This window comes from Anabrus simplex, chromosome 2 (assembly GCF_040414725.1).
Source record: "Anabrus simplex isolate iqAnaSimp1 chromosome 2, ASM4041472v1, whole genome shotgun sequence".
Classification (NCBI taxonomy): Eukaryota; Metazoa; Arthropoda; class Insecta; order Orthoptera; family Tettigoniidae; genus Anabrus; species Anabrus simplex.
Genome location: NC_090266.1, coordinates 282,004,161 through 282,028,469, shown reverse-complemented (window position 1 = coordinate 282,028,469; position 24,309 = coordinate 282,004,161). Strand labels below are relative to the sequence as shown.

Below are 24,309 nucleotides of genomic sequence, written 5' to 3'. Positions count from 1 at the left end.
CTTGTTATGTGCAAGTATGAGTGGAGAACGGGAGGAGCCCCTTGTGATAGGAAAAGCTGAAAAACTAAGGTGTTTTAAAAATATAGACGTTACGAAGTTTGGCATTGAATGGAAAGCAAATAGGAAAGCATGGATGACCAGAGAAATAATGACAGAGTGGCTAGGACAAATGGACAGAAAAATGATACGCCAGGAGCGAAAAGTGTTATTATTCCTCGATAATGCAGCATAGCATCCAGATACAATTAAGTTGCAAAATGTGAAGATCGTCTTTCTCCCACCAAATGTAACATCAGTTTCTCAGCCGCTTGACCAAGGAGTGACCCAGAACTTCAAGGTTATGTACAGACAGTTAGTGATGAAGCACATAGTATCAGAACTTAACGTGAATGAAGTAACCCTTCAAACACTGACATAGGGGCTGAATGTTCTCCAAGCAATTTCATGGATAACCAATTCAAGGAAAAACGTCACGGCCTCAACAATTCGTTACTGCTTTCTGAGAGCTGGGTTTCTTGCTAGTGGTGGACATCCCGAAATAGAATCGGATACCCTTCCTGACAGCATGGAAACAACACAAGAGTTGATTAATGCAGCAGGTTACAGTGTACAAGTGAACACCTATATCGAAATTGATTCAGATATTCCAACAGAGTGTGAGAGTGGAGACACAAAAATGATTCTTCAGTCAATCCAAGGGAAGAGGGACAAAAATGAAGATTCTGACAAAAGCGGAAGTGAAGTTGATGCTAATGACGACTTTGAAGAAAATACGGAAATGTACCTCGTACAGCGAGGCTCTCAGCATTGTTAAGCGACTGAAAGAATTTTATTATAAACAAAATGATGAAAAAGGTGTAAATTTGACCCAGGATTTAATTGCACATAGTGAAAACATCATTGCTAAACCGAAATGGACAAAACAAACAAACATTAAGGATTTTTTCAAGTGCTAATGTTTTACAGTACTGTGCTAGATATTGCTACATCTACATACTGATTTGAGGTTTCAAAAACTCATATGTTCTTCTTAATTTTAACATGGTGAACGGTTATAGTATACAGTGTGCTCAATAGAGGTTTCCATAGAAGTGTTTTTGTCTCTTTAATACAGTGCATCGTAGCTGCAGCAGCCCATCTACAACTTTCTCATGTGAGTACAGTGCAGTATATTGTACAATACTGTAGACAGTGTACAATTAAAGGTACATTTGCGAGAATTGTTAACACATACAATACATGGGTTATTGTGTTCCAACTTATGTTTAATGGTACCAGTTTCATAACCTCTCACGGGCGGACACCCCTTCATAACGGACATTTTTTTCGGTCCCGAAGGTGTCCGTTATAGGGAGGTTTTACTGTAAATATTTATGTACAACACGTTTCATGACATAACCTCACAAACAGCGCGATCATATTGCATGTACATATGATGTAATAATAATACTAATACTAAATGGATGTAACCCTTCATAGCCATACATACGAGAAATGACAATAACCATAATAATAATAATAATAATAATTTGAGCTCAATATTTGCATTAGTTACCCATGGGTGAGAGAATATTGTTTTCAAGTTATAACTGTTTATCGCACTTTCGTCAATATCCCCCCCCTATAACTTGAAGCAATTTCCACACTCTGTCACACTCGTCGACTTTGCTTTGGATGTAGATTGTATCTTCTTTCTTCCTCGATGTCGCTGGATGTACTTTCCTCCTCTTGACCAGCATGTGCCGTGTCGGTGTTGGGGTTGCCTTGCTGCCAGCCTCTTCCTCGATGATAGTTGTTGTGTTCTCCTCACGATGACCAGATGGTGCTGTGTCATTAGTAGCCTCGCCTCCAGGCTTACTCTGTATGCACAACGGTTGGGTGACCCACCGCAACTCCTATGCATGGACCTTGACAGGAAGGTTGGTCTTCGATATGTAGGCCCCATGGCCCAGCTGTTTATCCACCTTGATGGGACCAACCCACTTAGGTGCGAGACCTGCGTGAAATCCACCGATCTTATTACTGACTGGGTGGTTACATCGCAGTACTTGTTGGCCTGGTAGGAAGATCAGGGTCTCTTCGACATCTTGAGCCTTGGCCTTTATAAATGATTCTTCTCAGCCAAGGCTTGCTTCTCCTTGATGTTCTGCTGCTGCTGCTGCTGCTGCTGCTGCTGTCATTCTGCCAGGGAAATCGCTGCATCACCTTGACCAGAAGATGGTGGTGGACGAATCTCCCAATCCCCAGTGCCGTACAGCTGTCAACCAAGAAAAGCTCCGCTGGGGAATAGCCGGTGACACGGTTGATGCATCGTCGCAGAGCAAAGAGTGACTGTGGTATCTGAAGGTCGCACAGTCGATGTTCTTTGCCTATCAGGTGGACTCGCAGCATCCTTTCCAGCTGATGGTTCAGTCGTTCCGTTGGATTTGCCCTTGGGTTTTAGATAGGGGTGGTCCAGTACTCCACACCCCATTTCGTCATCATTTGCTGCCACTTCCTTGACATGGACTGACTCCCGTTGTCTGACAGAATTCACCGTGGATAACCGTAGTGGCTGAATACCTCGTCTTGTAGCAGGTCGGTGATGCGTCCTGTCGTGGCTTCAGGTATCGGAAAGGCCTCGATCCATCGTGTGAAGAGGTCAGTGATTACTAGGATTCCTGTTTTACCCCGTGGTGTTCTAGGGTAAAGACCCGTCCACGGGCGTTGCGGCCGTCTTCCTCGTTGGCTGGAATCTGCCTTCCTGTTGCTCACCTTGGTGCAGACACAGATGTAGCATCCCTTCATGTAGTCCAGGATGTCTTTCCACATGTTGACCCAGAAGAATCTTCGTCGGATAGACTGATATGTTTTTTCGCCTCCTGGATGTCCAGCTTCCATTTTGTCGTGGAACTTCTCGAGGATATCCGTCATGTACTGTCTAGGGAACACCACTATTGCAGGCGTGTCAGAGAAGTGTGACCTGTACATCAAGAGTCCTCCATCAACCCGGAAGTTCTTGTAGCACATCTTGAATTCCCTCAGTACAAGTCGACTATCGGTGGTCTGTATCCTAATCCACTGCGTCATGGTCCTACAGGGCTTGTCCTGTTCCTGCCACTGTTTGATCACTCCCAGATCAAGTTCCTTCTTGATGGTCATAAGGACAGTTTCCCTGGGCTCACTCTGGTGTTTTTGTGGGAACTCCCTCTCGACAGTGGTGCTCCTAGCTTCAGGTTCCATCGCTGGGTGCCGAAATAAGCTGTCTGCTCCTATGTTTGTCGGTCCTGGGACGTGACAGACATCAAAATCAAATTCTGCGATTAACAGAGCCCATCGCATCAATTCAGATTTTGAACCAGAGATCGAGTTCAACCATTTGAGAGTGGCGTTATCGGTGTTGACTGGAACTTCCTTCCCTCCAAGTGACCTCTGAATTTACCCATGGCCCACACCACGGCTAAGGCTTCATTCTCGGCAGTGCAGTAGCATTGTTCTATGGGAGATAGCTGAAAACTTTAAGTCCTGGAGGAAGCAATGGCCGTGGCAGACTAGAAAAAGCAACGGGTGATCAGTTGCCTGTCTCCGTCAAGGCAAGTTGACCTACATCAGGTTCCTTAATGCATTATTCATTATAGGTTGAAGAAGATCCAATCAGTGCCTGCCCCTTCAGCATGGCGGACCAGTAGGCAAGCAGCGCACCGTAGCCTGCACTATATAATGAGGTGGAAATGGAAAACCACTTCAGTCCACTGTGAACTTTGCAGCTTTTGAAGTCAGTTGGAATACTTGATGATGTTGAATGCAATCTTCGGTGAAACATTGAGACCATCACATTCTCCTCGACCACGGCCTACAAGCCCAGCAAATGCAGACATAATTTGTAACGCTGGCCATGAAAGCCTCAATTGCCATACAGCAAAAAGGCATAAACAGACCACCACCCGAAAATGATAAATATATACAGTAGTTCTCATTTTTGTCAACAAAAATCAAACAAAAAATTTTAAAATAGAACTCAGAGCAAACAACACATTACAAAAACAAATTATCAAATGCGGCCTAAATGAGAAAGACCAGTCTTCCAGATTGGGGATATATGAACTCAGATGTCAAGAACCAAATTTTAATGCCACATATGTTGGCCAGACAGAGCATACTTTCCACATTGTTACAAAGAACACAAAAACACAGTCAAACACAACAGACATTCATCCTTCAGTGAACACAATATGACAACACACATCATATCATGGACATCAGCACAGATCTTAAAATAGAACATGGGAAATTTTAAAAAATCATTAAATATAAATGAGGCAATAAAAATACACCATGAAAAAAGCCAACAAGAATATCTTTAATGATCACACACCTAATAGATTCCCCACTATTCACTGTACTAAATAAAGTCACATATCAGTAAAGCACAACAATTTAAATTCCATTAAATGATACAGTTTATGAATTCACTAATGCTTATTCATTTGCTAAATCATTTCCAAAACAACTACAAGTACATTTCCACGAAAGCCGATGACGTAAACAGACTATGACATAATGGAAAGTTACCAGTAAACAAGGCCGTTGGCCAGACGCCAAGAACCGTGCGAGGCAATTCAAACTGGAACACTGAAGAGACAGGAAGCACAATAGGAGTGCATTGATAAGATTAAACATTTCCACAGTTATTAAGAAGGTGTACCACAAAATGAGGTGATTATGATCAGATGGTATGAATCCAATCATTTATCTATTTTTCAATGAAAGGAAGTGTTCGTGCAGCACTATAACATCAGTCCCATACTGCTTTAAGTTCTGCACGAATTGTAAGTTATAGCGCGCACAGTACCAACAATCGTCATTGTCAGCAGGTGTTTCTCATATGCGCCGCATTCTTGAAGTTAAGACATCAGTTAGATAATTTCCAGAATTGTCAAGTTATGATATTTTTACTCTCTTACCAACATCTTAAATAATTCATTTGCATGTCTGACTCTAACCATATTGCAGTTTGGCAGGCTGAATCTGATCATTCAAGCTTAGAAAAAATTCTGGGACAAACTGGAAAATCGGTATCCTAGCACAACATTTCAAACAATGTGTGCTTTTTCTGCCTCAGGTGCATGTCCATTTTTCAGAAAGACAAAGTAATCATTACTATCAACAACTTCCTTTCTCGTAAATGTCATTTCATATGTATCACCTTCAGTGCTGCCTAGAAAATATCCAACCCTCTTTTTGTAGGAAATTTTGCAGTAGTAAAATCATTTACTTTTAATTCTGCACTCTTCTTTTCCTCCTTGTCTCTTCCTTCATTTTCATTTGCCTAATGTTCCTCTACATCACTGTTAGGTTATTTGAGGTAGAAGGCATGGTAAATATTATATATTTAAAGGCAAAAAGGATTATAATCTTAAGTAAATTTTCCTTAATGTTGACTTTTTTTTCTTTTTACCACTGGAACTTATTTGGGAATTTTTCATAATTCAATATTTTTTATAGCATTACTGTTAAAATTAAGTGTATTTTACTATTTTTACAGATCAAGACTAAAAAATATTTGGTACATTGTTATAATAAACACTTAAGGTTTTTTTTACTCAGAATAGTGATCAGATTCACTCCCACCTAAGTGAGGTAAACCAACCAATAGTTAAATAATAGGTGGAAATATAAACAAAATATAAATTAATTTGAGGATCTAACAGCAGTGTTGGAATGTTTTTTTAAAATTCCCACTTTTTTATCAGATTCACTCCAGTTTATGGTACATGGAAATTTAACATAAATGTTTTTATGCTTGTTCATAACATTCATCAGTTCTTAAACAAAAATAAGTAAATATAATAATAAAAAGTGTGATTTGACAGAATCTGATTATGTCCTTTTAAGAGCAAAACAAGTACTTTTCAGCGACACTTGTTATTTCTTGTCCATAACATGTTACAATTATTAGTTTCAGATGCATTGGGTCGCCGATACCTAGCTGCACAGTGGAAATCTGAAGACCGGGCTGAGTATTTCAGTGACGATATCTTAGATGATACAGAGCAGCACGAATCTGTGAGTCATTCAGAAACAGATAAAACCAGTTTGCTGGATTGTTTAAAATTGTACACTATGTGTGAAAAGCTTGGAGCTGATGATGCATGGCAAGTATTTTTTCTCTGATTTACATTAAAGTTAATCGAACAGTTAGTCAAGACACTTGTTTGTTCCTTTCCATTTTGAACAGTTAGTCCTTAACCTTTCAATATGATTTTTTATATAATATAAACACACATGTTTTACTCCTGGTAGAGACTTCATATTCAAATTATTATTTTAATTAATAAATTGGTAAAAGTACATAGTTCCACGATTCAAAATTTTTTCATATCTAGGTGTGCAGTTTAGTATTGATATTAGTATCACTTATATCATCTTCTTCCTCTACTATTTGTTTTACATCACACCAGGTCAGACAGATCTTATGGCAGTGATGGAAAAGGACAGGGTTTTGATTGGGAATGAAGCGACTGTGGCCTTAATTAATGTACAGCATTTCCCTGGTGTGAAAATGAGAGATCATGGAAAACCATCTCAAGGCTGCCAACAGTTGGGTTCAAACTCTCCATCTCCTGAATTCAAGCTTACAGCTACAGTGCCCAAACCACACAGCCAACTCGCTCGGCAAGCTTCTTCTAGGGGCATGTGTATGATATTAAATTTTAGGAAGTGACATTGTAAGGTATGGACTGACTGTACACTTAACTTAAATTGAATATAAATTATTAATACTGTCTGAGAAATTGCCTTCTTTTCTGTTTCTGAGTGAGCGAGATGGCTATGCGGTTTGAGTCACATAGCTGTGAGGTTGTATTCAAGAAACAGTGGGTCCTAACTTCACTGGAAGATAGGAAAACTTAAAAGGGTCCACCTTTTCAATACAAAAATGTTATAGTTTATTTATAACATATATTTGCACTTGGAACTAGTTTCGACGCTGTTTGGCGTCATCTTCAGCCAAAATGTGGGAAATAGGCTAGCATGTAGACATTTATATTACACAAGGCGTTACATTAAACAATACACATCTTACAAGGAGATAAAAACAGGGACGAATATAGAAACAAATGAATCGTTGAGAAAGCAAAAATTATACATATTAAAAATAACCTTAACCACACATCTTGCAGTGCGAAACTATTTGCCTTGAATGATTCCTGAATACAAAACACACGTGCACACACTTCTGAAGAGCCAGCAGGCAGGAAAAAGTAAAGTGAAACCTTAAGAGTTCTTCTGAGAAGAGTTCATCATTTTTTCTATGTTCCGACTAACTAATGAAGTCTCCCTTGAGTTCCTGATAAACATACACAACAGGAAATTCTCCTTCACTCTCAACAATAGCTATAAAGACCAACGGTAAATTTCATTTTAAATATTGTGCAGAGATGTGAAAGCAAGATCTTGAACATGATATAACTTCTTCATTTAACCCAATTTTTTACACAAGGTGTTACATTAAACAAAACACATCTTACGAGAAGATAAAAACAGGGACGAATGTAGAAACAAATGAATCGTTGAGAAAGCAAAAGTTATACATATTAAAAATAACCTTAACCACACATCTTGCAGTACGAAAATATTTGCCTTGAATGATTCCTGAATACAAAACGCACACGCACACACTTCTGAAGAGCCAGCAGGCAGGAAAAAGTAAGGTGAAACCTTAAGAGTTCTTCTGAGAAGAGTTCATCATTTTTTCTATGTTCCGACTAACTAATGAAGTCTCCCTTGAGTTCCTGATAAACATACACAACAGGAAATTCTCCTTCACTCTCAACAATAGTTATAAAGACCAACGGTAAATTGTATTTTAAATACTGTGCAGAGATGTGAAAGCATGATCTTGAACATGATATAACTTCTTCATTTAACCACCATTGAAAGTCTCTCTCTATATTACATAGCTTCATTAACACCACCATTCTGTAATGCACAAAATAATCTTGTAATCTTCACAGGTCCGGTATTCAGCTCGACAAGAATATAAAATTGGTATTAAGGAATACGTTTTCTGAGAGTTTGGAGGTTGACTGTGCCAGTATTTGTGGTGTATTGTTGCAGCGTTACGTGTAGGGTGGGGGCAGGTTTCTATGATGTTTATTGCGGGACATAAGGCAGTAAAGCTATGGCGCGAGATGAAGAGGAACAGAGAGTGTTGGTACTAGTTCACGTGAATGCTGTACAGATTTTATTGTTTTAAAATGTGACTTGCATCTTAAACAGAGACTTCCATTTGAAAAGGAGTCAAAAGACAGTTACCCATAACTGTATTTATGCGAATAATCCCCACATATGTTTTTTATTAAATGTAGTACAAAATTGGGGTGCAGGTTTTATTTGCGTCAAGGTTGGTAACACGCTCCTGCTCACCCATTTTTAATTTACTGCTACTACATTTAAAAAATAGTATTTTAGAGTGTAATTTAAATTCAGAATTTCTCTGTGTCACGATGGAATGCATCGTCCGGAATGTGCAGGGGTAGCTTTATGCACTTTCACTGCAGTATGTCAACAGTGGATTTCACAGTTGCTAAGTTCGAGCAAAATCATAATTTGTTTGTATTCAGCGTTTTAAGGAACGCCGCAGGCAGTGTACGGAGAAGCAGAATCCACGAACACTGGCGAAGCCGACAGTTGGCGAAAAAGTGTGGCTCATAATTATAATCACTTCGTACCCACCGAACAATATTGTCAATGCCAATGAAACTGCATTTCTTTTATGTCTAGCCCTAACGGACATTTTTTAAAGGAGATGAGTCACTGTACTATGTTGCAGTGCAGATGGAAGTGAAAGACTTTCTCCCCTCATCATAGGAAAGTTCGATAAGCCAGGAAGTTTTGAGGACATCGGGTACTTTCCGTAAAAATACAAGGCATCTAAAAATGCAAACAGTACATTAATCCAAAAAAATAAAGCACTTGTAGAGGGGAGCCAGCCTAATTTGCCCTCGTCTTTGAATCATGTTTTTTCTTTCATCGCGTGAGGTTTTGTTTGACAGTGATGTATTGAAGTGCGTTATTTGAATACGTAAATGCACCTTGTTAGATACATTTCGTCAGTAGACCTTTCCATGATATTTGACAGGTTTAAACTGTGAAACAGTGTTAATTGCATGTAGTAACGGGTCTTAGAATATTTTGTGATGCTGTAAGTGTTGGCAATTCTGAAGTACGAGTTAGCGGTTAATTTAAAATCATGTAATTCGAAGTCCGATTCTTGCATCGCAACGACTTTGAATTAACAAGGTTTTACTGTATCGCAAAACTAACATTCGAGTTCGCTGTTGTGTCTGTTTCAAGTGTTTACATTGCATAAAAAGTATTATCCACCATCGGTCGTGTTAATATCCGAGTAAAAAGAGACCGTGTGTGAAAAGTGTTTTAGACATTGAGTGTGACGAGTTTGTAAGTAATTTAACAGAGAATTCTAGTTATGAAAGAGAAACGAATCCTTTGATCTACAGGGAATCGAGCCTATTGCAAGTTCAGATTAATGAAATGCCTAATCCTACTTGCTAATTTTCATGGCAAATATATTTTATAGCAGTGATAATGTATTTTTATCATCTCAAATATGTTCAAGCAAGGCAGCTATATCCGTAAATTTACACATTCATATTTGCGTAAAGACCACATGGACCTTGCGGAGTGATACGAAATGTTTGTTTATGCCTACGTTACTCTTGCGATGGAAGGAATTTTAGTTAATTTCATTTTCTCAAAATGAGCCTTCCTAATATTAGGGTGTGGGGATTATTCGGTGGCAGGGATTATTCGCGTAAATACGGTAATACTTCCAACAACCTTGCCCCTTCAGTTGCTTGTAAATATATGGGAATGTGAATTGAGTAATCTTGGTAAAGTGTAGTGGCCAGTTGAATATGAGTATTGAGTATAGTTCATAAAAATGTGTGCAAATATGATATGTAAATGTTTGGCTTCATTCACTGTCATACAAAAAGCTGTGAGTTGCTAATGAATCTGGAGAATTATGGAATTAATATTGAAGCGATACGTGTTTAACATCCCTTTGACTACTGTTACTCTTGAGAGATGCTAGAGCTAAAATGTTTGCTCTGGAAAGGGGTTCTTTAACATGCAATTTTAATTTACTGATCATCATCATCATTTTAGTGTTGTCAGGGTTCACTTTCTGACCACTTCCACTTTCTTTGACCACCACTTTACTCGGTCCTGGGCAGCTGGATGAATGCCGCAAATTCTCATGTCCTTGTTGATAGTATCCTGCCATCGCTGCTTGGGTCTGCTGCGTAGTCATTAACTGTCAACGACTAGGTAATACGATGTATTGGCAACTGTTGTAGATGCTGCCCATAAGACATGGCCAAGCCATTATGTTTTAACGTCAGTGGGGGCAATACCACACTGCTGCCTGAGGGTGTCATGTCATATGTGGTCCTGGAGGGAGACTCCAGTTTTCCAGCACACCATGCGCATTTCCATTCCATGAAATCAACTTTGCATTAGTTATTATGGTTGTGGGCCAGCATTCCTTGCCATATAATGCTATTGGACGTACAACAGTTTGGTAGATCTTTGACTTCAGGTGGAATGGCATTCTGTGGTCACACGAAGTACACATGACTTCCGTCCACTTAGACCATGTTGCTCTGACTCGCATTCTAACATCAGTGTCGATCCTGTCCTCACCCTGCAACTACAGTTCCAGGTATCTGAACAAGTTTGCTTTGTGGAGATTACACCATTAATTTGGATGGAATTATCAACCAGACCTCTTTCCAGTTACACTGTTTTCACAGTGTGAAACCCAAACTGCAAATGGCGGTCGGCCGGCGTCTGTACTTTTCACTGGAGCTCGTCCCTAGTTGTAGTTGCAAGCATGACATCATCAGCATATAGCAATATCTATGGGACATCACAATGCAAATTATGTGTTATAGTGTCCATGATGAGGATAAAAGGAAGCGGTGACAACATAGATCCCTGATGGATGCCAATTTACACACAGAAGTTATCGGAGGTGCCAAACGAGCATCTAACATGGCTGGCGGTGTTTGAGTAGAACAGTTGTGTCCAGTTGATGATATTCCTAAGAGAATAATGATAATGTTCCATCTATTCAGTACACCTTTTTTTAAACCACTTTACATTTCTGAATAATGGAAAGACATATATTTCACATTTTTACCAGGACATGTTTCAGATCTTTCGAATCATCTTCAGCTGGTTGATATTTAAAATTAACCATAATACATTCTACAAATACTACAACAATGATAGATATATGAATAATGTAAAAATGAAAAAATATAAAACCAGCATGGCAATTTAAGAATCCACTTGTTTAGTGTCTAAATGGAAGATAGGAAAAACTAGAAAGAATCACTAGAAAGAATCTTTCAAATGCAAATATTTTCACACTGCAAGTTATGTGCTTAAGCTTATTTTAATATGTACAACTTTTGCTCTCTCAACGGTGCATGTGTTTCTACATTCGTCCCTGTTTTTATCTCCTCGTGAAATATATTATTTAATGTAACACCTTGTGTAAAAATGGGTTAAATGAAAGGAGTTACATCACGTTCAAGATCATGCTTTCACGTCTTTGAAAAATGAAATTTACCGTTGGTCTTTATAGCTATTGTTGAGAGTGAAGGAGAATTTCCTGTTGTGTATGTTTATCAGGAACTCAAGGGAGACTTCATTATTTAATCGGAACATAGAAAAATGATGAACTCTTCTCAGAAGATCCCTTAAGGTTTCACTTTACTTTGTCCTGCCTGCTGGCTCTTCAGAAATGTATGCACGTGTGTTTTACACTCAGGAATCATTCAAGAAGAATATTTTCGCACTGCAAGATGTGTGATTAAGGTTATTTTTTAACATGTATAACTTTTGCTTTCCAACGATTCATTTGTTTCTATATTCATCCATGTTTTTATCTCCTTGCAAGATTTGTATTGTTTAATGTAACACCTTGTGTAATATGAATGCCTACACACTGGCCTATTTTCCCATTTTTTGGCTGATGATGACGCCAACACAGCGTCGAAACTAGTCCCAAGTGCAAATACATGTTATAAATAAACCTATAACATTTTTGTATTGAAAAGGTGGAACCTTTCTAGTTTTTCCTATCTTCCATTCTCAGTTCAATACGGACCAAAAATGAAACTCTTATGTTTAAATAAAATAGTGTCTAAATGTTAAATGCACAGTCCATTAGAATGTTGTTCTTTGTGGTGCGACGTTTACGATTCTCTTCTTGAAGTTTTTAATGCGCACTAGACATGAATAAAAGTGGGATGGTCTTGTTGCAATCTCACCTTAAACTCTGTTTAACCAATGTACAATTTAAAATTGTTGGAACTTGTTGTGTGTGTCCTCCGCGCCTACAATCTCCGCAGCCCGCCCGACACATCGATGTTTCCAGAGACCACGAGGCAGACTGCAGTACGCTGACGTGATCGCCAGGTGACGTCAGCCAGCGCTATAAAAGGAGCAACATTTCTCGCCTCTCCAGGACTCCTACAGTGTCCAACGACCAAACTACACCACAAGTCAGGCACGGAGGTACCCTCTTAAAAATGTGTTCTGAATAGGTGGACTGATTTCTGGCCGTGAGGTTTCACCTCTGGACATTGCCTCATTCATCCTGCATCCCGTAGCCACGTCGAGCACCCATCCAAGCATTCTGCTACTCACTCAAGTCCCCTACAGTGCTCCAACTCCAATCATAGCATTCTGCTATATGTGAACACTAGACGCAAGTTCCTTGCAAGTTATATGCCTCCTGTTAGCATTTTGCTAATACGAACTCTCTCTACAAGTTCCACTTGTTATTATACATGACCGATAGTTTTCGACTATCAAGAACATTCTCTCATTTGAACAGACTGTCTCATCAAGACAAGATTGAATGTATATAGGAATCTTCATTTGTACTTATGTAAATAATACTCAGGGCCTCAGCCTACTACATTATATTAACATTAAACATGTGCAACTCAACAAGCTTCAAGAAAAGTTTTGTTCTATTTTATGTACATATTGTATAAATGTGTTGAAGCAAGAAACTTTTATGTTGTGCCTTGTATACCAAGTTCCTTGTATACAACAGAACTCCTCTAGTATATTGCAATAGGACAGAGCTTGCACACACTGTTGAATACGGAACGATATTTCATTGTATTGTGTTTGGCGGGAGTTCCCACGTCCTTTGTTCCATCCTGCGTACACTCACAGATCTTTTCTCAACAATATATGGAGGAGTTCCCACAATTTGAAATTATACATTGGTTAAACAGAGTTTAAAATAAGACTGCAATAGACAACCCCACTTTTACTCATACCTAGTGCTCATTAAGAACTTCAAAAAGAGGACTGTAAATGTGGCACCACCAAGAACAACATTCTAATGGATTGTGCATTTAACATTTAGACACCTAACAAGTGGATTCTTAAATCGCCGTGCTGTTTTTATTTTACTTTTTATTTTTCACATCATTCATCTATATATCATTTAGTATTTTTAGAATGTATTTTTGTCAGTTTTAAGTATTAACTATCTGAAGATTGTTCAAAATAACTGAAACAAGTCCTGGTAAAAATGTGAAATAAATGCCTTTCCATTGTTCAATAATGTAAAGTCTTTTTAAAAAAATGTATTGAACAGGTGGAACATTATAATTATTCTTAGGCATATTTGTTAGTCAGTATAGAACCATCAATGAAGGTTATTGTGTGTAATCCAGTTAATGAGGAGCTCTGGAACTCCTTGGTCGCACAGCGAGTACCATATAAGTTGGTGTGGGACACGGTTGAAGGCCTTCTCCAAATCGAGGAAAGCTACATGCAATGGTTTTCTCTTCTCCTGGTGTCTCTCTAGCAGCATCCGTACGGCAAAAATCACATCTCTAGTTCTGGAACATCTGACGAATCCACACTGGTTGATGGTGAGAGTGATCATGCTGCGAAGGCACTGGTCAAGAACTTGCTCGAAAATCTTCAGGGTGACACAAGAGGTGAATTGGTTGATAGTTTGTTTTTTAAAATAGACACTCGATATCCAGTCAATAGGAATTTGACCTGACTCAATTATGGCATTTTGTCTTCTCAGTCTTACCCTTCTATGGTGATTACAGTAGACCGTACAACCAACGACTTTACATCCAGTGTTGGGCAAGGGAGAATAAACAGACTCCCTTCAGGGGCCAGCAGCTTAGGGCGGATGAGCCCTTGTAGGTGGGTAATGGGCTCTTCAGTAGAGGAAATGCTACTGAAATCCCATTAGAGGTAGTGTCTATACTCCAGTGAGGTGGCTATCAAAGGCATCTGTTCTCCTTGTTAGGGGCGGCCTCACTTCCTGCTGGCAGTAGCCTAAACTGCCCGATATCAGGCTGTGGCGACAGGCCAGTTGGTAAATCCTGTTGCAACCAAATGGCTAGAGATATGCCCCTGCCACTTTTACATTTACACATTACTTATTGCCAATCAGCTGTGAGATTTCAGTCCTTCAATTTTGATTGCAGTAGCTGAGTGTATAACTGGTTAAATTAGGAAGTAGTTGTTCAAGAAAAATACAAGAAACACCAAAATTGGAGTTTCTTCAGGTAATAGCCATAGGTAGGCTTCTCATACATCATTAGATTAGTCGAAGGTTTAGGAGGATCTTTTGACATTTGTTACCATCAGGCTGCAGTTTGGTTTATGTTGTGATTTCAAGGCTGTGTTTAAGCAGGTCATCTAACTGAGTTTTCTTGATAGGGCAAGGCCTTTAACTCGTTCCACTCAAATGAATATCTGCTGCTACTTGTCATGTTCTAGCATTTACTTCCAGCTTACTTCAGCAGTAAACACTATCATGGCCTAAATCATGTGAATATGCATACTACAGAGATAATTGCATTAAATATGTACATATGCACATTTCTCTCAGTTCACTGAAAGACATTCAGTTGTACTCTTTCATATTGTGGTGATTTTCAAAGCATTCTCTGGGATGAAGTCCTAGGCTATGTGAGCGTGTTTTGCAGAAATAAACAGCCTCCTGTCTCCCTCCCTTGATCTTCCTGTCACAGCAGACTATATGGTATGATGTTTATTGTGAGTGTCATACAAGTAGATAGGCACTAGGCTGCCCAGAAGAATTGAGTGGTTAGTACAAGGGGAAAAGGTAAGGAAGAAGAACCAGGAATTTCTAGTAGCTAATCCATAAAGGTAAATAGCATCAACAAATGAAGACATAACTATTAAGTAAAGCTTTGTTTGAAACAAATTAAGACCAACACAGGAAACATTACAATTCAAATTTCACAAGTCAAATCAAAAGAGTATGTTAACCTATATCCCAAGAAATTTAGAAAAATAGACTTAGATAAACACTAGTCTGAAGGTTACTGACACAACACATAGAACGATATTTTCATGAAACACATTTTTCAAAATTACATGCAAAATCAATTTTTTTCTCAACATGTATTAAGAAAATTATTAAAAGGCTTAAAGGACAAGCCAAGATTTTATTTTAATTTAATACACAGTTTTGCACACACCAGTGAAGAGGGGAATCTATCATAAAAGGAACCATAATTAAAGCTCTAAGGTAGGTAACATATAGGTAGGGACCAGATCTTTATGCACTAAAAACCAATTAATATATGCATGCAATTATGTACTAAAATGTAGAAAATATGCATTAAAAATTTAAAAATACACACTTAAGAATATTTCTTTTCACTCACTTTATACATGTATCATTCTCTGCAGAAAGAAGCATTACAATAGATAACTGCAATTTTTTCAATATTTTCTGGAGACAAATTAAATCTGTTACCTGTCAAAATAAGTTTATAGGCCAAGAATAACCTTTCTGCATCAACTGAAGTGATGGGACAAAACTTATACACTGCACTGAAGGTTCCGAACATTCATCTGACAAGGACACCGTGACTCCACTCGGGTACTGACTAATGGTATGAATCTTCTTTAGTACTGGGATATTTTGGTTTACACATTAATTCTTCAGGAATTATTGTAGAACTGCATTGTTCAATTTATTCCATGGAATATTACTGCATACTAAAGCCTTACAAAGATTGGCTGAAAATGTATTAAGTGGAGGCTTTGGTTTTACATGTGTAAGAAGTATTTGTAGTGTGGTGTTCTTTCTTTCCCTTCTTTGCCGTAATATGTTCATGTTGTTCAAGTTTAAATTTCTTTTCACATTTTGTTTCCTTCAGGAATAATAATAATAATAATAATAATAATAATAATAATAATAATAATAATAATAATATAATAATAGTGATATGGTCGATGGTCTCGAGATGAACGGAGCATCGTCTGCATTTGTCGGAGAGTACGCTGGTGTCTTTGATGATGTACTTTTTGTAATTGTTTGTAGCTATTACTTGGTCTTGTATAGCAACTGCAAATCCCTCTGTCTCCCCAAATAAGCGCCCTCTAGATGAATCGTGGCGTATGTAGAAAATGAATGCCGGGTGAATCATTCTAGATTTTAACACTGACCACTAGCAGAGCGACACACAGACGGCTTGCAAGTAAAGGTGACGTAATCCAGTGATGGTGCAGTGTAGAGAGGTAACTTGCTGCGAGCCAGTTCATAGTTTGAGGCCCCGAAATGAAGATTGCCAGGAGGAAAACTGTTTCACAACTGGACAACAGATCTGCAATGTCCAATGGAGAAGAAGTCTTGATTTGGCAGGGCAAGGTACAAATTTTAGATGTTACAATGGTCTTTTGTGTTGCACTTCTCATCAGAATACAGGCAGTGGTGCTGCCAACTTAGTCTTTCTTTGTCATTTCCCTCGGATGGCCTTCCTCTCTTCCTGCCTTGCAGAATCCGCACTTCGGCAACCAACTGATACAGCAGAGCAGTTGTGTATTTCTTGTGGCTGAGTTTCGTGTGCTAGGTCATATTGTATAATAAAAAACTGTTTACTATTACTACCTCCAGAAGCCGAAAGAACATCTTCGTTCACTATTTCTTAGATTTCTGCAAAATGTTGTATGAAAAGCTTTACTGGTCAGCTACATCTACACCTGTAATGTGGCAATTATACTCACAGACTACAACTGGCTTGTCGGCCATGTCTTTCTCATCACTTTCACTCATCTCTGTCATATCATGTACTTACCATTTCGGCATTGTGTCTGTCGTTCAACCCTAGAATGAGCCCCTAGTAATTTTTGTGATATGCTACTATTTCATTCCTTTTCAGCTTTAGGCAATTTTTCTGTTCTGTACAGAGGTACCTGCTAGATTGTAGCCTATTTTCGGTAGCTCGAGTGTGAGATCATACCCAACTGAACAAGATAGGCTTGCTTTCGAGAAATGGTGCTCTCGTCCATGCAAATGTTCTGTTCTGGCACATACCTAGTATTCCTGCATTTAGAATCTATACATCCTGTCATGTCCTTTATTTTTTCACTCTAGGTTGAACACTTTGTACAAGCTGAACTTATGGAGAATAAGCATGTAGCATCCAAAAGATCTGCAAGAATCTGTCACCGCTGAATATATAATTATAGAAAGAGCACTATAATGACAGTTTTTCAGTGAAGTTGTCCTGAAAATCAGGCTTTGAATTCATGCCCATATTTATAATCACTCCTGAAAATACATTCATCACTGTTATGTCCATTTTCTCTTTACAGTTCTCTCTCTAGGAGGCATGTTGAAGAACAAAATAAAGTTATCTAACATATTTTCTGGTCTATTATGAGGCATTGCACAGCCAGGTGGAAAGGAATTTTATTAAAATTGTTGTTATTCACATACTTGTGCCATCCATTAAGTTTTACACCAGTCACATTTTCATTTGCATCTCCAGCATCAGTTAAGTCAACAGAAGAAGTCTCGCCAATACGAAGTTCTCAGCATCTGCAAGAAGAAATGTAGTTCTGTTTAATCCTGATGAATGGTTATGTACACCAAATTGAAGAGTTCACACAAATACCAACAATCTTTGATGTCAGAGATATGCTGAAGTTTGTGCAAGCTATGCCTGACATACGAGCTATATTAGAGAACATGATGTTGAATGGAAATTCTAAGTTCCCAAGGAGGGAATTAGATATTTTTCCACCAATAGAGCATGTCAAAAAACAGATCAGGTGTAAGGCTTTTCAGGCGTTTGCTCTATTAACCAGCTTTTCGTCTTAGGTCTGACACTAGATGTTGGATATTGTCCGTCTAACAAGTGGTGAATGGGCTCTGTATGTGCCACAGGGGTGGAAGGTTTTGCCAGCATGTAATGAAAGAAAGTTTCTCTTGTTTTCAAATATTTAAATTAATATTTGTCATACAAATTGCAGTGCCTACCAAAACATGATTTATATGGAAAAGCCATTAGAGATTATCAATCAATCAATCAATCAATCAATCACTACTGATCTGCAATTAGGGCAGTTGCCCAGGTGGCAGATTCCCTATCTTTTGTTTTCCTAGCCTTTTCTTAAATGATCGCAAAGAAATTGGAAAATTATTGAACATTTCCTTTGGTAAGTTATTCCAATCCCTAACTCCCCTTCCTATAAACGAATATTTGCCCCAATTTGTCCTCTTGAATTCCAACTTTATCTTCATATTGTGATCTTTCCTACTTTTAAAGACACCACTCAAACGTATTCGTCTACTGATGTCCTCCCACGCCATCTCCACTAACAGCTCAGAACATACCATTTAATCAAGCAGCTCGTCTCCTTTCTCCCAAATCTTCCCAGCCCAAACTTTGCAACATTTTTGTAATGCTACTCTTTTGTCGGAAATCACCCAGAACAAATCAAGCTGCTTTTCTTTGGATTTTTTCCAGTTCTTGAATCAAGTAATCCTGGTGAGGGTCCCATACACTGGAACCATACTCTAGTTGGGGTCTTACCAGAGACTTATATGCCCTTTCCTTTACATCCTTATTACAACCCCTAAATACCCTCATAACCATGTGCTGAGATCTGTACCCTTTATTAACAATCATATTTATGTGATTACCCCAATGAAGGTCTTTTCTTATATTAAGACCTAGGTACTTACACTGATCCCCAAAAGGAACTTTCACCCCATCAACGCAGTAATTAAAACTGAGAGGACTTTTCCTATTTGTGAAACTCACAACCTGACTTTTAACCCCGTTTATCATCATACCATTGTCCACCGTCCATCTCACAACACTATCGAGGTCACCCTGCAACTGCTCACAATCTTGTATCTTATTTATTACTCTGTACAGAATAACATCATCTACAAACAGCCTTATCTCTGATTCCACTCCTTTACACATATCATTGATATATATAAGAAAACATAAAGGTCCAATAATACTGCCTTGAGGAATTCCCCTCTTAATTATTACAGGGTCAGATAAAGCTTCGCCTACTCTAATTCTCTATTTTCTAGAAATATAGCCACCCATTCAGTCACTCTTTTTTCTAGTCCATTTGCACTCATTTTTGCCAGTAGTCTTCCATGATTTACCCTATCAAATGCCTTAGATAGGTCAATCGCAATACAATCCAGGATATCTGCTATATCTTGCTTAAATCCTACAAGCTGATCTTCAGTCGAATAACCTTTCCTAAACCCAAACTGCCTTATGTCAAACCAGTTATTAATTTCGCAAACATGTCTAATATAATCAGAAAGAATGCTTTCCCAAAGCTTACATACAATGCATGTCAAACTGACTGGCCTATAATTTTCAGCTTTATGTCTATCACTCTTTCCTTTATACACAGGGGCTACTATAGCAACTCTCCATCCATTTGGTATAGCTCCTTCAACCAAACAATAATCAGATATGTATTTCAGATATGGCACTATATCCCAACCCATTGCCTTTAGTATATCTCCAGAAATCTTATCAATTCCAGCTGCTTTTCTAGTTTTCAAATTTTGTATCTTACTGTAAATGTCATTATCATAGGTAAATTTTAATACTTTTTTAGTGTTACTCACATCCCATATCTGGACATTATCCTTGTAACCAACAATCTTTACATACTGCTGACTGAATACTTCTGCCTTTTGAAGATCCTCACATACACACTCCCCTTGTTCATTAATGATTCCTGGAATGTCCTTCTTTGAACCTGTTTCTGCCTTAAAGTACCTATACATACTCTTCCATTTTTCACTAACATTTGTATGACCACCAATTATGCTTGCCATCATGTTATGCTTAGCTGACTTCTTTGCTAGATTCAATTTCCTAGTAAGTTCCTTCAGTTTCTCCTTACTTCCATAACCATTTCTAACTCTATTTCTTTCCAGTCTGCACCTCCTTCTTAGTCTCTTTACTTCTCTGTTATAATATAGTGAATCCTTACCATTCCTTACCATCTTTAAAGGAACAAACCTATTTTCACATTCCTCAACAATTGCTTTAAACCCATCCCAGAGTATGTTTACATTTTTATTTACCATTTTCCACCGATCATAGTTACTTTTTAAAAACTCCCTCATGCCAGTTTTATCAGCCATATGGTACTGCCTAATAGTCCTAATTTTAATACCTTCCTTTCTTTCACAATTATTTTTAACTACGAAAAAAACAGCTTCGTGATCACTAATACCATCTATTACTTCAGTTTCTCTATAGAGGTCATCTGGTTTTATCAGCACCACATCCAAAATATTCTTCCCTCTAGTTGGTTCCATCACTTTCTGAATCAGGTGCCCTTCCCATATTAACTTATTTGCCATTTGTTGGTCATGCTTCCTGTCATTTGCATTACCTTCCCAATTGACATTTGGTAAATTGAGATCACCTGCTACTATCACATTCCTTTCCATATCATTTCCAACATAGCTGATTATCTTATCAAATAATTCTGAATCAGCTTCAGCACTACCCTTTCCCGGTCTGTACACTCCAAAGATATCAAGTTGCCTATTATCTTTAGAGAAGAGCCTTACACCCAGAATTTCATGTTTTTCATCCTTTTTTTGTAGCTTACAAATTCTTCTTTCACTAGAATGAATACTCCTTCTCCTACCATTCCTATCCTATCTCTCCGATACACAGTCCAGTTCCGTGAGAATATCTCTGCATCCATTATATCATTTCTCAGTTACTGTAAACTAGAATGAATCAAAGATCTAATTGACTCTAGTAAAATGTTCAGTACTCCCCCAATTTCAGGAAGGTAATTCTGAAACTATCTATCTTCATTTACTGTTCAATTTTTGACACCACTTTAATATGTTCCTATTACTCACTACTTTGCCCCTCAACAATCTTGCTGTGTCCTTGGGAAATTCTGCTTTTTGGGCAAGAAACAAATGGATTACAGGATGTTTTCTTAAGTGGTAGCCATGTCATCCATAACGTTTCTGCCATCAAAATCTTATTTTCATTATTACTCTTCCTATTTGTAATACCTCTAGTATCTACTACAGTGCAGATTGTTCCACATGTAGGATCCAGAATACCAGGAAATTTTCTGTAAATTATCTTTGAACTTAATGAGTAGACTCTGAGTGAATATTGTATGTGGAAACATACTCTCAACCATATTAAACTCATTTTGAGAAGCATTTAATGCCGTGTAAACATGAATATGACTGATTGGGAACTCATATATGACTTCCTTTGACCTTTATCATGTAGAAATTCTCATTTCCCTAGGATCATTTCCAGTTCTCAAATCAGGTAATCCTGGTGAGGATCCCATACTCTGGAACCATACTCTAATTTACAGCCCCTTTAATGTGATTACCACAGTGAATATCTTTCATTATAACAACACCTAGGTACATGATGATCCCCATGAAGTCTTTTCACCCCATCAACACAGTAATTAAAAGTAACAGAACTTTTCCTCTTGGTGAAACTACAATTTGTCTTTTCATCCTGTTTACTATCCTTTGATTTCCTTTATTATGAGAGACACAGTATATTGTCTGTTGTCCATTTCAATTTACCTTTTCACCCTGTTTACCATCCTTTGACTTCCTTTATTATGAGGAACATGGTCCATTGTCTGTTGTCCATCTCACAACTTTGTGAAGGTATTTTTGCAGTTGCTTACAATTCTGTAACTTATTTATTATTCTCAGTACAGTATGACATCATCCGCAAAAAACCTTATCTGTGATTCCAGTTCCAGTTCATTACTTGTATCATTTATATACATAAGATAAAGTACCCGCCATGGCACAAGAGCCCTGAAGGACCCTGGCCTACCAAGTGACTGCTCCTCAACCCATAGGCCTGCAGATTGCGAGGTGTCATATGGTCGACACGATGAATGATTTCGGCCCAGGACCGTTATCTCACCGTCAGATAGCTCCTCCATTGTAATCACATAGGCGGAGTGGGCCTCGAACCAGCCCTTAGATATATTTATTCATAGAATTTACCAACTTGGTGAGCAACTAGAGTGTGAAGAACAACATAAAGTTATCTAACACACCTGATTTTTTATGATGCATTCTGCAGCCAGGTGAAAGGAATTTTATTGAAATTGTTCATGCAAGTTTGGCCCAACATACGTGCTGTACAGGAGAACATGATGTCGGGCATTGCCCGTCTTAACTAGCGGTGAATGGGCTGGATGTGTCACATGGGTTGAAGTAGTTGTCAGTATGTAATGAAAGAAAAGCTCATGGCTAGGAATCAAATACGAGGCCTTTGGGTAAGAGGCTACTGATATTAAAACTTAAAGTTCTAATAATATTGCCTTGTGGGAACCCCCTATTAATCATTACAGGATCAGATAATGCTTCACCTGTTCTAATTCTACGAGTTCTGTTTTCTGAAAATTTAGCCACCCATTCAGTCAGTCTGTTTTCTAGCCCAGTAGCCCTCATTTCCATCAGTAGTCTCCCATAATCTACCCTATCAATAGCCTGCAATCCATTTGACCTCCTGAAAGTAAAATATCTGTTATATCTTGCTGGAAATCTACAAGTTGAGCCTCACGGGAATAGCCTTTCCTAAATCTGAACTGCCCTTTCTATCAAACCAGTTACTAATTTTGCAAGCATATCTAATATAATCAGAAAGAATGCTTTGTCAGAGCTTTCTACTACGTAGTACCTCGCTAGTACTGAAAAATTCTTTGCATATTGGCAACACTTGATAATGACACTCTGTGTGAAAAATATACAAGAGAAACTGAGATTCTAAATTGCCTACTTTGGCTTCATATAATTGGCCGATTTCTATAACCCAGGGATGCAGGCATTAGTTGCCATATTTATTTTAAATGTGAACATTGACTGTGACTGTTAAAAAATAAAAATATCTGTATGTGGGAAATTGAAGAATCTGTTAATAAATACATTTTCTAAGTTTTAAGCCTTTGTATCTTGAGTTTCAAAGTATATATTGTAGTTTAATTTACTTTTGTTTATCCTGTAAGGATAATCAGTTATTCTTTAAGGTAATGGGAAGTTTTAATGTTTCAGGTACTGTCCAACATGCAAGCAGCACCAGAGGGCATCGAAGAGGATAGAGCTCTCGAGACTTCCTGCTATCCTTGTAATTCATCTCAAGCGATTCATGTATACACAATATGCTCATGATAAAATCAATACTTATGTCGAATTCCCTATGGAGGATTTGGATGTATCTGAATTTGTCATCGATCGCAAGCATCAGTCTACCAAATACAAGTTAATTGGAGTGTGCAATCACTTTGGTGCTTTGGGCTCAGGCCATTGTAAGTAATGATTATATTTTCAGTTCCTCTATATATTCATTTGTTAAGAAGAAAGCCGTACTTTCCAGAGTCAATTCACTTAATGAAACTTTAACCCTACACTGCATGAATTTATTTACACCCACAACTCTGACGTGAATATATTATTAGAGGGAGATTAGATATGTAACATCACATTGACAACATATTTTTGATGTATTTGATCATACTGGTGGGCAAAAAGGGAAAAATTCAGGAATGTGCAAAAACACTACATCATGCATTGAAGGCTACTAATGTACAATTGTAACCCAGTATAGTATATGAGCAGAATTATTGTTTATTACTTATAATAACATATAAAACTAATAAAATTATTTTTAAACACTTAAAAGAGATTTATTACATTGAAGGAATTGGAAAATAATAGCTTGCTCAAATGGATAGGTCATATCCGCAGTTCAACTGATGTGATAGCCTTTGAAACAATCTGCATTCTTTTTCAAACGCAGTGCTGCTCGGTCATGGCCATACATCAACAGCTGCTAATTTCAGATGACCACCAGCCATAAAACATAGATTGCATGGTTGCTGGGTAACATTGATTGGCCATCCATCCATACTTCA

At 38.1% G+C, this 24,309-nt stretch overlaps 1 protein-coding gene across 1 annotated transcript in view; it reads left to right on the top strand.

The window, feature by feature from the left end:
• The window catches only part of LOC136863513 (ubiquitin carboxyl-terminal hydrolase 15), a 463,080-nt gene that overhangs the window by 358,788 nt on the left and 79,983 nt on the right, over positions 1-24,309 (top strand). The window contains exons 15-16 of the mRNA XM_068225978.1: positions 5,939-6,134; positions 23,450-23,703. Of these exons, the coding sequence (XP_068082079.1) occupies positions 5,939-6,134; positions 23,450-23,703 (450 nt within the window). The remainder of the gene's footprint in view (positions 1-5,938; positions 6,135-23,449; positions 23,704-24,309) is intronic.